We start from the raw sequence: 15,498 nt of genomic DNA, 5'->3' as shown, positions 1-15,498 counted from the left end.
ACTCTTTTGTTGGGATCCTGTATGGCCACTTTGACTTCGACTAGGAGCTGGGCAGAGGGTCACTGATCTTTCCTTCCTTGATCATTGCTCTGTGACTGGTACTATAGGGTTTGAGGCAAAGCTAATTGACTTGTTTCTCGGGTCCCCTAAACAGACATGCGTCCCCCCAGTACCTGTAGGAGGATCTTGTTCCCATCGTGGTCCTCCGTCTGCCAGCGCCCCTCGCTGATGGGGCTGCAAGGGTTGGGCAGGAGAGGCACGAGCTCGCCTATGTCCCTCACTCGGAACTCCAGCACGGAGGAGTCGGTGGGCACCGGGCACTGGTCACAGGGCAGTCTTTTCAGGGAGAACTGGATGTCCACATCCAGATTGGAAAAAATAGGGAAGATGCAGAAGTCCGCTTTCTTCTGGCTGGGGCTCCTCCGGAGAATCAGCTGGTAGAACCTGAGGCTGTCGGCGTAGTTGTCGTGGCGACAGTAGACGGTGAAGCGCACGATTTCCTTGCCGTAGTGCACGGGCCGGATGGCCCAAAGCGGCGTCCCAGGAGCCAGCGTGAAGAAGTCCTGGCTGCAGGGCAGGTAGGGCAGGAACCGGCCGTGCACCTGCTCAGTGTGGTGGTGGCGCCAGGGCGGCTGCTGCAGTGTGCGGTGCAGCTGCAGGATCTGCTCCTCGCCGTACTCCTCCTGCAGGAACAGCACCACAGCCAGCGCTGGCTGAGCACCCTTGGGGGGCTTCCGTCGCCGCCGGCACGCCCGCCTCTCGGACACCCGGAACAGCGGGAGGTCCGGGTGGATCCACGCCAGGACGTTGTCGATGGCCTCCTGCAGGGGCTGGGACTCCCCTGGGTCTGCGATTATGTGGATGCTGACCAGGAAAGGGTCCTGCGCCTCTTCAACGGAAAGCTCACCTGGGGGCACGCAAAAAACGAATGGATGAATGAATACAATTATGATTATATCATTAAAGTGTCCAGTGATGACATGTACTGGCTTGACAGGAAGAGAAGTCAAATTCTAACTGAACTGACTCCATGACCTGTGATTTTCTGATCCCAAGTTTACCTATTAAAAACTACGATGCCAGCACCCTAGCAGCCAAAGAGGAAAGGGCTGTTGCTATGTGAATAGTTTCCGAGCTGGACAGGGTGAGGAGAAACTTGGTCCTGTATTTCATCAGGTTGGTTGGTATAGGGAACATTTGACTTTATATTTACGTATCAGACAAATAGAAAGTCAAGTCTAGTGACTTGGAAGGAACAACAGGCCCATTAGAAAAGATGGCATAGCATCTTGTGGACACCATTTAGTATTTCCTGAAATAACTGCAGGGCCTTGCCCTGTAGTTCCCTACACAAACACACTCCTCTGGTTTGCTTATTTCATTTGTTTATTTTGTTAACACACACTCATGGGCTCCTTCCTACCTGCCTCACAGGGAGTGAGGCACAAGGCGAATGATGGAGGACAAGAGAGACCTGTGCTTGCCCTCTGGGGCTTACTCTATAGACAAGTCATGCTCTGGCTGGTGACCAGTCCTGCCCACAGTGTCCCCTATTGTGGGGGCCTGGCCATGATCATGTTGCTGCTGGAGACACAGGGAAGGATGACCCCCGGAGCCAAGCACAGAGTTCTTGCTGTTGGAGCTTACTGGGGCTGAGGTTAGGGTGGAAGGAAAGCAGGGTGAGACCATGACTGCCCATGAAAGGCTGCCTTTTGTGCCCCTTGCTGGGCGACATCCACTCAGAAGCCCAAACATCTTGAATGGGTCGGTTACCCTCCCTGTGATCTCTGGCAGAACACCTGAAAGTACTGAATTCCAAGCATGAAGTTGACTGTTTAACTTGGCAACAGTTTCCCGTGGGGTGACAGTTTTTTGGCCACACTTGGCATATTTCTGAATCACATAACTATACCTGATAAAAGCCTTGCTCTTTTAAAAGATGGTTCTATTTGCATTCATATAAGTTTTAGGTCTCATTTAAGGGAATTGAGACATCTTTAGGCCAATTGTGATTTAGGGGGCTAGATTCACCTAGAATCTAGATCTGCCTTGACAAAACACATGCCTCACAGTGTCCACTAGGGGTATCAGGCATAGAGTGATCATGTGGTCAGTTGTGTTCTATCAATGTGGTGTACTTTTCAGAATCATAACCTTGATCAAGTCACAGGCTGAAAATTTTTTTGTGGTAGGTAGACATTCCAAGTGGGCTTACAAGTCCATTTCACCATGTACAGCTGCAATAACATGGTTTTAATTTAATCGGATCAAAACCTGTCTGAATTTTCATCCCAACTCTATTAAGTGTCTCACTTGAAAACAGTCCAGCTTGTTGTCTTCTCTCTTATTCATGCATTCATTTGCACATCTGTTAAGCAATCAGTTTGTACCAGGCACTGGGGACACAAAGAAGCTGGCACTAATTATGTATGCCCAAGCACTATGGGAGTACATTTACATATACTCTTGCATGATATGCTCTCTGAGAATTGTGCAGTGCACAACCTGCACAACCATAGGCAGCAGCCCTCTGAAGACCCATAAGCCCATAAGATGAGAACTTTGTGACTGAGTGGGGAAACACAAACATCAAAAATTAATATTAAATCTGATATATGCCTAAAAGGAATACAATGGGATAGTAACTTGGGGTGGGGGCTAGATTCTAAAGTCACTGTGAAGAAAAGGTTATCTATAGACACGATTAACACTGAAAGTCTCCTAAATTTCCAATAAAGCACTAACTTGTAACAAGACAAGATGGCCAGATAGACGTTTCTTTAGTTGAACACCACATAAAATAACCATTTTGCTGCAGGGCCATGTATAAGAGAATAGTCTGTTTCTTTAAACACTGAACCCTTACCCATCAAACCCTGCCCTTCACTCTACAAGAGGCTTTTGGGAACCTGAGAGGCTTCTGGAACTTAAAGATGACTAAGGTAAGAGCAGAGTCAAGTTTCAGCTCTCCACAGTCATGGAGTAGAATGGCAAGTGGAATCCTTTAAATTGTCTTCCCTCTCTTTCCTTCCTGCTGGCTGAGCATGTATTCTCAAATTTGTATGAGTTAAATATGAGCATTAAGCAATTCCAACTTACTGCATATGACAAAAGAAGGAGGGCTCTGCAGAAGGCTTCCTGGAGGAGGCACCATATGAACTGGGTCTTGAAGGGTAAAGGCAGAGCACATCCTCTTGCTCATGATGCCCTCAAATGCTGAGGAGATTAGGAAGAGTTTACGAAGGTATAGAACTGTGCAAAAAACAAGCACATTTGGAAGGGGGCCGTGGGGAATTCTGAGACATGGCAACAGATGCAGCTGGAAAAATGGATTAGAACCAAGCTGTATGGGGCCTCAGCTCAATTCAGTAGTTGATAAGGGGCAAAGGAAGGTTTTATGAAGGGGTGTCAGGATCAAGTTGGGGGAAAGTTGGCTATCGGCAAAATAAGGAGTTAGAAGACTAGTGAAGAGTCCAGACAGGAGATGACAAGGACTTGGCAGTGTAGGAGATTATGTTAGTGGCTTCAGTTCCTTATCCTACTACGTATCCTTACTTTCTGCCATGTGACTGTGTAGTTCCTCCCACTAAATGGGTGGCGTATTTCCCCACCCTTTGATTTAGGATGAGACCATATGCCTAGCTTTGGCCAGGAGAAAGAGATGGCAGTGGCATGCGTTTTGGCTTGCCTCCCTGTGCTCCCAACATTTCTATAAGAACATGCTTGGTTGGGTGAGCCCACCGGTCCCGGTAAGGGGATGAGACACATGGAACAGACCCACTCTAGCTGAGCCTGTCCTAGATCAGCCAACCTTCACACCCAAAGACACAGGGCAAGAGCCACTCAGGTGAGCATGGTCTAGATCAGCTGACCCAAGACAAATGGGAAATAATAATGACGGTTGTTTCAAGCCTGAAACTGAGACTGGAGGTGGCTGTTACCCGGCAGTACTTACAGATCCAGGACAGTCAGTCAAGTGGGTAAATAGAAGAGGCATGGATTCACAGGCTATAACGATACAAATGGCAGGCCAGGGAGCCCACAGGCCTGCTGGGTGGGGTGTAGGAAAAGTTGGAGAGGAGTATATACCTTGATGTTTCCAGATGAACAAGTGATCTGATGTGATGTTTAACTGAAATAGGAAATAGAGGAAGAAGGGCAGATTCGTGGGAAAAGACAGAAAGTTCCACCTTGACCACTTGGCTTGAGATGCCCGAACGACTTCCAGGAGAGATGTTCTTTGGCAACTGGACCTTTGTGTTGCGTAGGTGAAGGGCTGAATTTAAGGATGGGCCAGTTACTTTCAGATCATATTCTCATTTTTATGCAGTTATCTGATAAGTGTGTGCCCCCATATAGACTTGAATTCATGAAAATTCATCATGATGGCTAGGAAAACAATCAGAGTTCAGAGATAAGTCTGGCCCTTTTCTTTGCTTGCCCTTTCTGCCTGCCTGGCTTCTTTCGGTTTGGTTGAACATTCATGACACTATTGGCAGAAGTACAGTTGATGCAAAAGTAGTAAAGCTGCAATGAAATTTTCTGCCAGTCAGTAACTCCAGTAAAATTAGGAGAAAATACCACATCATCTAAATGGATTTCACTTTTCTCTGGTGCCTTGAACTCCCAACAGTGGAGACATGCGACTTTGCTAAACATCAGTGAATGCTCCATGTAAATGGAAAAGGACAGAAAGGCTTTGAACAAGAGGATCAAGAATTTTACCTGAAAAAATGACAGATGATTTTAATGAGGGGGGGAAAATGCCATGCAAAGTAAAGGAACGTCTGGGAAAAGAAGCTGCCCGGGCCACCAGGCAGTCCCTTCAAGGTCCTAATCCCACCCCCAGGTGTGCATGTGGCCAGGTACACAGGTGACATGTTAGCTAACATGGGTGCTTTCTCCATGTTCTACATGTATGAACTCGTTTAATCCTTACAACCACCATAGAAAGAGGAGGTGCTATGATTGTCCCCATTTTAGAGACCAGGAAATTGAGGCACAGGAGGTGAAGTAGCCTGCCAAGGTCACACAGAGTATGAGCACTAACTCCAGCATCTGAGTTCCGTGTGCACCATCAGCCCAGGCTCTGCAGAGATGTGTGCTCGCCTCTCCACTGTATCTGTTTCACAGCAGAGTGGCCAGCTGCCATTCTCCATCCATGTGTGGCCACGGCAGCTCCCGCCTGGCCCCTCTGCACGGCTCTCCCACCTCATTCTGACTGGCTTCATTCCCGGCCACCAGCCAACAGCTTCATTTCTTGGACACCCACTTACATTTCTTTCCTCTGGCCCCAGGTCTTGGAGGAAGAATAAGCTAGAAACTGCCCTCCCTGTTGGCACATGCCCAGGTCTTCACATCTCAGCAGTACCCTCGAGGGCAACTCAAACAGGCCAGCACCACAGGTGGGTGCACAAGTGAAAGGAATGCACAACAGTCACCCAAGAAAGCCTACAGTATGGCGTGAGAGGCTTGGGTGTGAAGAGGCCCGGGAGAAGGTGGCTTCTGAGACTCCCCAGTGGAGCTGTCAGGGCGCTCAGCCCTGTGCCATCTCTATCAGTTACACAAAGGTTTCCCTGAGAGCAGTAACAAAGACCATGCTGAAGTCTGCATGGATGAGTGAATGTTTACAGCTCTGCAGAAGGGCGAAATGCCCGGCCTCAGAGCAGGGGGGTGAGCTGAAAGGCATTCCACCAAGTACCAGCTCGGCTGGCAGTTTGGGAGGCAGCCGAGAGCAGGCGAGCCAGGATGACGAAGACCCAACCCCCAGAGCCCCCTCTGCACCGCCTGAACCAGGGACATGTAAGTGGCTAAGACCCTGCCCCAGAAGAGCTAAGGAGAATGAGCAGTGGCATTAGCATGCTCTGGCCATCACTAGCATGTACCCACTGCACGTGACCTGAAAACACAAGCAAAGAACACAGAACGCAGCTTCAAGCTGTCATCAGGTGTTACAGTTACACACCCCCCCAGAGAAATGTGCCTCTGTGGAGCTGGATAGGAAACCAAGCATTTGAGGGGAAGGACAGAAAATGTGAATAATTAATTGCCACGAAAAGTCTCTATGCCTCCCTGGAGAAGCACAGACGACATGACTGTGGGATGTGCTCTGCCTTTATCATATCTATTACATGTCTTCTCAAAGGACCTAGCGAGCACCTGTTGAATTAGGGTAAAACACAGACCAGAACCAAACAGAGCAGTGGCACAGACTGCCCCAAGGCTAGTGGGAGGATGGGAGCTGCTAGCACACCATTAACAAGGCTTTCAAATTAGTTTGTGTTTTCCTAAGGAGAAGGGAGATTCTTTTTCATTTGATTATAGACAATTAGGTTTTCTTTTGATAACACAAAATGAAAACAGTGTTAAAGAAAGCAGTGCACAAGCTCAGGCCTTCTATGATGCAGAAAGCGTACTATTAGCCTGGGCATTTGTTATATATATATATTTTTTCCAACATTTTACCTCTCCTGTGTATCCTGTTTCTGGCCATTTAAATTTAACAGAAAATTAATTTAGACAATAGCAACCATTTATTATGCTCTTATTATTTGCCAGACATTGTCCTACAAGCTTTATGTATACTATCTCATTTAATCTTTAAAACAACACTATGATAGATGAACTACTAACTGACCCGCTCAAGACCATTTGGCTGGAGAACAGCAAGGGCTGTCTGAACCCCGGATCTGTGCTCCTCACCAGAATGTCCTCTCACTACTCAAGGGCACAATCCTTGTGATACAGGAGATGGAAAGAAATTATTTAGGCACATAGTGAGTGTAAAAGAGCCCTTGGCAGAATTTTGCTTTTAACAAAAAAGCAGCCCCCAAATCATTTCTTTTCTAACAAAGAGCAGTCTGAAAATTCAAGCTGTAGACATAGATAAGCAAGCTGGAAGCTTGCACGGATGAATGCCGGCAGCTGCGCCAATAGAAAAGGGCTACCTGAGGGCCAGGTATGTTCAACCTGGAGGCTCCATCTTCCCCTTTCTTTGTTACCGTGTGTACAGTAAAGGAACAGGCAACATGGCGTCCGCCAGGTAGAGAATCCGTCTGCATAATAAAAGATTAAAGTGGGGGGCGGCCAGATTTTCGCATGCTGTGAAATGGCATGCCTAGTCCTAACCAGTTTTTTGCATCTTATGCAAATGGCTCACCTGGTCCGACCAATCTTTTGTGCCCTATGTAAATCAGACACCACCTCCTCAAGTTCATCTATACAACCCTAAGCATTTGTGGCAGACCAGACACCCGCTTGGGAGCCCTCTCTGCAGGAGATAGCCTTTTTCTTTCGCTTATTAAAGCTCTGCTCTTAGTCTCACTCCTTGTGTGTCCACATCCTTGATTTCCTTGGCATGAGACAACAAACCGCGGGTATTATCCCAGACGAAGGACGCCACTTCACTTGGAATCATCGCGTTGGTTTTTCTGCCCCATATTGGCTGGGGCTCTGAAATCATGGCTTAGCTCCTTCACCCACCTTAGGTGGGAGAGCCTGCTGTGAATGGGCTGGCTGTTTCGCCTGGGTGGGCATCCTCAGCTGGAGTCTTCGGAAGAGGGCAGTCTGTCTGTTGACAGACTTCCGGGTGCTGGACCTACCTCAATGCTGCTTGCGCCAGGGCCCCTCACAACCACTCTCTGCAGTCTTGGGCTTTAGATCAGCCATGCCTGCACTGCCTCTTGCTGCCTGGTGCCTGCCAGACTACCCCTCCTCCCAGAACTGGCCAACTGGTGTGTCCCCAGAGCACCCCCTCCCCAGCAGTGGGCATGTCTAGTTGAAGATATCTCTCATTCCAAAAGAACTTCCTGGACAAGTCTCAGGATATGACAAGCTCAGGTACCCCTTTCTAGAATTTTTGGTCAACGATTAATATGATTGTCACTTTAGACACAATTTGTCACTGACAATTTGCAATTTAGTTTCATCATTTATTTAATCAAAGAGTGTTTACTGAACACCCACCATGTGCCAGGCACTAGAGGATACAGTGGTGAATAAAACAGTCTCTGCCTTCAGAGAGCTTATAATCTAGTGAGGGAGACAGACAATAAACAAATATGTAAGATGAAGTCGGGTAGCTAAGTCCTACAGACAGACACTTCACTGAACACACACATGCTCAATGCGGTTTCCAAGGCAGCGGCTGTAACAATTTACCATTGATGGAATAAACTGCTGTGCACCATTCCAGTGCCAAAATTACTGCCAACACCGCAGTACCCAGTAATCTCCGACGAGGCCAACAGACTGTGAAGGAGGGCACCTCCAGCTGTTGCAGGTTGTTTGGTTTAGGAATCTGGCCCTGGAGCCTGGCTTGAGACCTGCATAAGGTTGAATAAACACTTACTTGCATTTCTAAAGCCCCCATCAACGGCACTGAGTGGCTTGGGGGCTGGGATACTGGTCTGCCAACCAGATCCACATGATCCAGTGGCAGAAAACTCAGGTGAGATGGTGCGTCACACACACAACAAAGACACATCCAGGGCACCGGCTGACACTGAATAAAGACCAGATCTGGGCTGGGCGTGGTGGCTCACGCCTGTCATCCCAGCATTTTCGGAGGTCGAGGCAGGTGGATCACCTGAGGTTAGGAGTTCAAGACCAGCCTGGTCAACATGGTGAAACCCAGTCTCTACTAAAAATACAAAAAAATTAGCTGGGTGTGGTGGCGGGTGCCTGTTGTCCCAGATACTTGGGAGGCTGAGTCAGGAGAATCGCTTGAACCCTGGAGGTAGAGGTTGCAGTGAGCTGAGATCACGCCATTGCACTGCAGCCTGGGCAATAAGGGCAAAACTCTGTCTCAAAACAAACAAACAAACAAACAAAAAACAACAACAACCAGATCTGAAAGCAGGAGGGAAAAAGGCTCTGGGTGACGATGAACACAAAACTTGCAGAGGGCTGGCCTCCCCACATTAAGGCATTCTCCAGAACGCCAGAAACAAATGCCTTCAGAAAGGGGCCTCCAAATTCCCTCCTGGGAGATGCTATTCATCCGGAATGTAATGAATAACCTGCCTTCATCTCTTTTTTTCATAGTCTTAGAAGCCAGTTCTTTGAAACTTTGAACTAATTAAAAATGTGTAAGCAACTTCCTTACTCCACCAATATTTAAGACAAAATCTCAGACTATGTTAATTCTTAGTAATTTGTTAATTCTTATAATTTTGACAAGGCCTGTTGGCCTGCAATTTTGGGCTGTGAAAGTGGCGAGACTGGTTGCAGTGCTGGAAATAATGACCTGTGGTGGCAGTGAAGTGACATATAGGATTTTTAACATGGAGATCCAAACTGCATTTGTAATATAGATCATAAGGTTCTTCCTCAGCCTGATTTCACAGAAGTGTCCTGTAATTGAAGAACTGAACCTAGGCTGAAATGATTAAGCTAAAGCTTATATTTTCATTTGGCAGAGGAGTACAATAAAGGATCTTTCTGGTCTATAGGCCCTCTCATGCTTTTATAAGAAGGGTGGCTTTGCTATAACAGTTATTCAACTGCCCTCTCTTTTTTTTATGATTTGCTGCAGAAACAATGTCAGCGATGTGGATGTCTAATTCATATTCCTGAGCTCATTCTAAAACCAGGACACTATTAAGAAAAAAAAATACAGAAAGTAAGGCAGATACTTTAGATACCCTGCCGGTTTTTTTTTCCACTTGGAAGTGGGACATCCATCTTACTTTAAACGTATTTCTAAGCTTCATTCAGGTCCATCATTCTGAAACATACTCTCCTGATGGGAAAAGGAGGGAGAACAAAAGCCGGACACCAACCAAAGGAATGACAGACACTTTAAATTCTGATACAGCTTGACAGAGATTCTGGGAGAAGACCAGGAGGTTGAGATGTAATTAGTTTGAGGAGGTGTAACTGCAGCTAGAAACACTTAAACATATCTAGCATATGTGTGTAAGTCCTTGGGACTGCAAGGACTTTGAAAGTTTATGAGAAGGTAATGCAGGCCTGACACCCAGCAATGTACCATGTTTAATTATGTACTAAGACTCCTCTTGCATAAAAATTTGACAGTTCAAAATGCCTGAAGAGACTATAGCATTCTATATAGAGTCCTTTCTTCTACTCAGTAATTTTAATTCTCTCTAAACCACATTATGTGCTTGTCATTTTCATTTGCAGCGAAGTCATCCTGAGAAAAGCAGGATCTCAACAAATATTGGAGATCTGGAGATGACAGAGCTGGGCTTGGAAACAAGAGGAACAGAATTAATATTCATCTTGTATTAGGAAATGAAAGAAATCTACCAAAAAGAACAAAACAAAAAAGACAAAAGAGGAAGATGTTAGCCTAAGCCTATCCCAAGGATTTGTTCACCAGGAAACTCCAGGCCTCTGTCTTACACTAGAGCTCGTGGGAGGAATCCTTACAATTATATTACTCAAGATTTATCTTAAAAAGGGACTTATTCTGACAGGATATTGAGAAGTCAGATGAACAATGATTAGCTGTTGCAACTCTTCTAAGAAAAGCCACTGCATATGTGCTTATAAAACACATCCTGAACGCAGTAGATGCAGCAGTGATGAAATCCAGCATTGGCTTTGCTCATGATCAAATGAGCAATGTAGGAAGTGGATGGAGCCTGGGGACTCATTTTTTTTTTGGCCTAAAATTCAGTGGAATATTCAAATATTTTGAAAATTTTAATATAACACTGACAAGTCTCCAGTCCTTGTTTCTAAGTCTCCTTAGAAAATGTGTACTTTGGGCCCATTTGGAGAACAAACTTACTGGACATGACTAGAAAATTAAGGATGGGTAAGATAGTCAGTCCAGCCCCCTCATTTTACAGTTGAGGTCAGGCCACTTGTCAATGGTGGGTCTAGAAAGAGAACAAACATCTCCCAACTCCCAGTTCAGGGCTTTCTCCTTTATACCTCAGCGGCGCCTAGTCCTGAAGTGCCTGCCCCAAGGACTCCAAGTAAGAGGAGACATAGCTTGTCCTTGCCTTTGGGCAGCTTACAATCTAATTGAGAAGCCAAGACCTTCACACGTGACAAATGTAACAAAAATACAAATGGGAGATGATACATTCTAAATGATGTAGAGAATGAGATGCAGAAATAATGGCCAAGTTTCCCTTTCCCACAGTTTTCTTAATCGCCTTGGGGCCCTCCACCTGCAGAGTCCTGGCTGTTCACTGCTTCAGGGAGGATGGCAGCAGATAAACTTAGTAATTGAATTTCTGAAAATTTTGTTTTAACTCATAACAGAGGAAATGGTCTTGAAGGGCAAGGCTCTCTATTGCAAGAGCTGGGCTTTTGGAGACAGAAAAGGCTTTCTGAGCCAGGAAAGGCTAAAAACCTAGAGCAGAGGGTTCACACTGTGAACCAGAAGGCAGAAGAACATGTGGGGCTGCAAGGGCAGCTTTTCCAGCTCAGATGCCAAGTTTGGGCTTCTGGTGGGAGGAAGACGGCTGGAAGGAACTTGACCAAAATCTGTGTGCCAGAAGGGTTCTGAGAAAGGATCATGGATCGAACCTCTCCTGGGCTGAGCCCTGCAGGCATTGGGATCCCTAAGAGCAGGACTGTGTCTTCACTTATTAGGGGGTGAGGGCGGCAGCTCAAGATGAAGTTCAGCTCAATTATAGAGAAATAAAGCAGTACTGCTTTTATGTCTGAGTTGGTGACTGAAAATTCATACTCTTTATAATAGGAGCTTCTTATAGGAGTTCTCAATGAAGAGCAGAACGTGTTATAATCTAACAGATGGCGAGCCCTTCATCACACTGTCTCATAGAGAGACCTCTAACTTCCCAGTTCAGGCTATCTGTGGCCCTACATGTTTGAGCCTCACTCTCCTCAAGCCTGGGGCAATGAAATATTAAATATGGACTTGTAGAGAAAGCCCCAATTATCTCCATAATTGACAAAGGAAAGACTTCTTGCAACTATTCTTGTTACGAAAAGGAAAATCATTCTTCTAAGCACAGGTCGAACTGCTCAGCTTCACTTCCTTTGTGTGCCAACAATAACGTCAGAAGATGTCAGGGTCAGGTCAAAATTAAAAGGGGAGTGAGAGCATGTGGAACATTCCTTCCCTTCCCGAATCAGGTGATGTACAAAATAGAAGTTTCACAAATGTGGAAGAAGGAGAGAAGGTTTAGAAAGAAGGAGGAATGATGGGATCATCTTAGTTTTCTTCAACTCTGAATTTTGTAAACTTGAAAGGAAATGACTTGGCTTTTTGTATCACATTTTTCAGCTACTTCTAACTTGTTATACCATCAGTGGTTAAAGGCAGCAGTATGGATGTTGAATAAAGATAGAAACTGTACTGGAGTGGAAAATATTTTCCATAAAGGCTGGACGGAGCACCAATGGCTTTGCTGTGGCTGTTACTGTGGTCTGAGGCTGGAGCAGGATTGTCATCAATACCACACTTCTAGTGAGGGCAGCAGAAAAGATTTCCCTGTGGTTCTCCAAAACCTGAAAGTCTCCCCGTTTATAACCTACTCCATAGAGTAATTTTGCTCATTGTTATTGTTTAAAAAACCTACTATCTATCCACATATGTATCTATCTATCCAGATAATCTTTTGTGTACATAAAATCACAATTTTTATGACACTCTCATCTGTCTCTGTGGGAGAGTGAAATGGCACCTTTGGAGAATACCCTAGCAATAGGGATCAAAAGCTTTAAAGAGTACACTTTTTACCCCAGCAATTCCAATTGTAGGAGTTTTTCCTAATAAGGAATGATATGCACAAAGACCTATTAGAAAGATGTTTTTGGCAATGCTGTTTACAGTAGTGAAAAAGTGAATACAATCTATAGGACCAACAATAGGGAACTAGTGAATAAAGTACAGTGCAAAAATATAAGGGAATACTGTATGAATAGTCAAACTATTATAGAAATGAGTTTCCTGGCATATAAAGATGTTTGCACTATAGTTAGAAAATTATACTATAAAACAAAATATACAATGCCATTTTTTAGTAAATTATTACCCAAAATGTTATATATCTACATAAATATATAGATGCTCAGGAAAAAATCCTGTAAAGGCAGACACCAAATTATGTATAATGGTTGCTTCTGGATAGTAGGATTCTGGGTTTTCTTCTCTTTGCTAATCTGTATTCTCTGATTTTTCTGCAATGACTATGTATTATTTGGGTAGCAAAAAATTATTTTGAAATTGAGAAAAGCACCAGGCACATCAAGGTAAGGAGTAGTGGCAGTTATTAACTTTCATTTCCTCTCTTGGGGGAAATCCTGATGATTCTGATAGACCAGATATCCCTGAAGTACCACTTCAGCTTTTCAGGGTGGGAAAAAAAGTAGTCATGAGAAGTCTGCCTCCATTTTTCTTTCATACCCCAGATGGAAATCAACACTCTCTGTCAAGTTGAAGTCACAACTAAAACTGACCTTTGAAACCAGAAGGACTACACCGTATTTTTTTTGGAAATGGATGCCAGTGTAGCAAAGCATCAAAGGAGTTGTCTGTGTCATATATTGTCTTTACCCTGTGATTTCCTGATGCATATCTTTGGTTATTGCTTTTTTCTTATCAACTGTCAGATAGTTAATACTGCCTAGCTTTTCAGGCCCCCATTCAGAGGACTCTGAATACACAGGCCCCACACCATGAAATAACAATCTAATGGACTCACATGTTCAGCTTCAGCAGATTCCTTCATCTCAGAGGTTTCATTTGCCACTTCCATGGTCCAGCAGGTAAGGCTGCTACCTGCTTCTCAGACAAACCCCAAACACACACCTCTACCCTCTTCATAAGGGATATATTCCGTGTTTTAGAATAAACCACTCTCAATGGATAAAATCTTTTCAATTATCAACTTAAAAATGCAAATATCAAGTGAAAAATGTTTTTCATCTAGATATTAGGTGGATCCTAGAGCCTATAGGTTTTAAAAATTAGAACCCAAAAGTAAGAGATTCAGATAAGCCACTTGTATCAGGGATGATTTAAGAGCGAGCTTGCATAACGAAGACATGGGCTAGCTCGGTGCGCCTCAAACTTTCAGTACATACAACTTACTGGCCTCAGGAGGCCTGGGATTCTGCATTTCTAACAAGCTCCTGGTGATGCTGATGCAGTGGTCTCTGGACCACACTCTGAGCAGCAAATTTTCCAGTTTGGTGATTTTATATGCTCTACCAGGCCATTAACACCTTCCCTGGGCAGCTGACAAAATGCGAAGCAAGCAGGATGCCCTGACCCACAACAGCTGGCATTCTGTGGTTCTGAGGCTACGGCTGGCTGCAAAACCCAGACCTGCCATAAATGCCACACCCAGGCCTGTGGTCTATTAGTGTCACCTACCAGCTACATGCTAAATGGCCCCAGCCCTAAGAGGAGGGCCCAGGAACCTGACAAGTATTCCAAAGCCCCTCCACAGAAAGCTTCAATGCCTGGGGTTGTGGGAAGAGCCACCAGCAGCAGGGCCCTCTCTCCACAGTTAGGGAAAGCTGGAGTGAGGTCCCTGGCTTCTGGGGTGGGGAAAAAAAAACCTTAAGGGTGCGCTCTCATACCATACACCTACAGGGACAGTAGCTATAGGTATACCAGATGCCCCATGCCTGGAATGCAATAGATGCTACTGAGTAAAAGCTTGAATTCTGCAGTCACTTTGAAGGAAAAGCCACAGAAGAAGACAGACTGGATAAGGAAATCAGATTGATCTCTCCAGATGTACAGCATTTCAGTGGTTTCTCACTGGTTTCTGCAGCCATGGCCACACACCAAGATGGAACATGTTATCACTGACACCATCGACCAACACTCAGCCCCTTATGGAGAACCCGATCCAGGGCTGCAGACTCATTCCAGCTGTGCCACAGCTCACCCTGAATCTCCTTTGAGAAGAGTTTTGCGAATAAACATGACTGTTGTGCCAGGACATGGTCTTAAATGTAATAAAAATGGAAATAGTTCTTATTTGGGGTTTGTTGGCTGGAAGTTGCACACTCAAGTGCTTCCAGCTCTGTGGATGGTAGAGTAGAAATTCAAAACCCTATGATTTTCCTCCACTTGGAAATAAGTACACCATCTCCCCAGTGCTTTCATTTGTTTTATGTCAACTGCTGGGTTTACTACAGTATATCAAACAATCATTAGTATTACTAGTAAGCCCTTTGGAAGCTAAGGAAGTAAAAAACTAATGAAAATAGGGGCAAACCTGAACTGAGACACTCAAGATATACAACTCTAAGAGACTACATTCTAATTTAGAGAATATTGGTGACTTTTCTTTATGACACTTTTACTGCAGTAGGGTGTGAAGCCGGGGATGGAAGAAGTGGATTTTTGAGTCTTTTCACAAACCTGTGAACCCTGCCAACTCCATGCCAATCACAAAATTAAGCAAGTTCAATAGCTAAAATTGTTCTTTATGAGAATTAATAAACAGATTTGAGTTTGCCTAAATCTTATGGAATAAGACTCTGGAAGAATATTTGTTTTGAGAATTATAGGGAAAGTATTTTACACAGAAG

General features: G+C 44.9%; 1 protein-coding gene across 2 annotated transcripts in view; it reads right to left on the bottom strand.

The window, feature by feature from the left end:
* FAM124A (family with sequence similarity 124 member A) overlaps nucleotides 1-15,498 on the bottom strand; it is a 59,555-nt gene that overhangs the window by 29,522 nt on the left and 14,535 nt on the right. Inside the window, exons 3-4 of one of the 2 annotated variants that reach the window (XM_024257606.3) lie at nucleotides 6,948-7,055; nucleotides 174-907 (exon numbers count right to left, since the gene is read on the bottom strand). In XM_024257606.3, coding sequence (XP_024113374.3) covers nucleotides 174-907; nucleotides 6,948-7,055 — 842 coding nt within the window. 2 annotated transcript variants of the gene reach the window in all.

The sequence above is a fragment of the Pongo abelii genome, chromosome 14 (genome assembly GCF_028885655.2).
Source record: "Pongo abelii isolate AG06213 chromosome 14, NHGRI_mPonAbe1-v2.0_pri, whole genome shotgun sequence".
NCBI classification, from domain to species: Eukaryota; Metazoa; Chordata; class Mammalia; order Primates; family Hominidae; genus Pongo; species Pongo abelii.
Note: the sequence above shows the minus strand (reverse complement) of the source record. Positions and strands in the feature narration are given on the sequence as shown.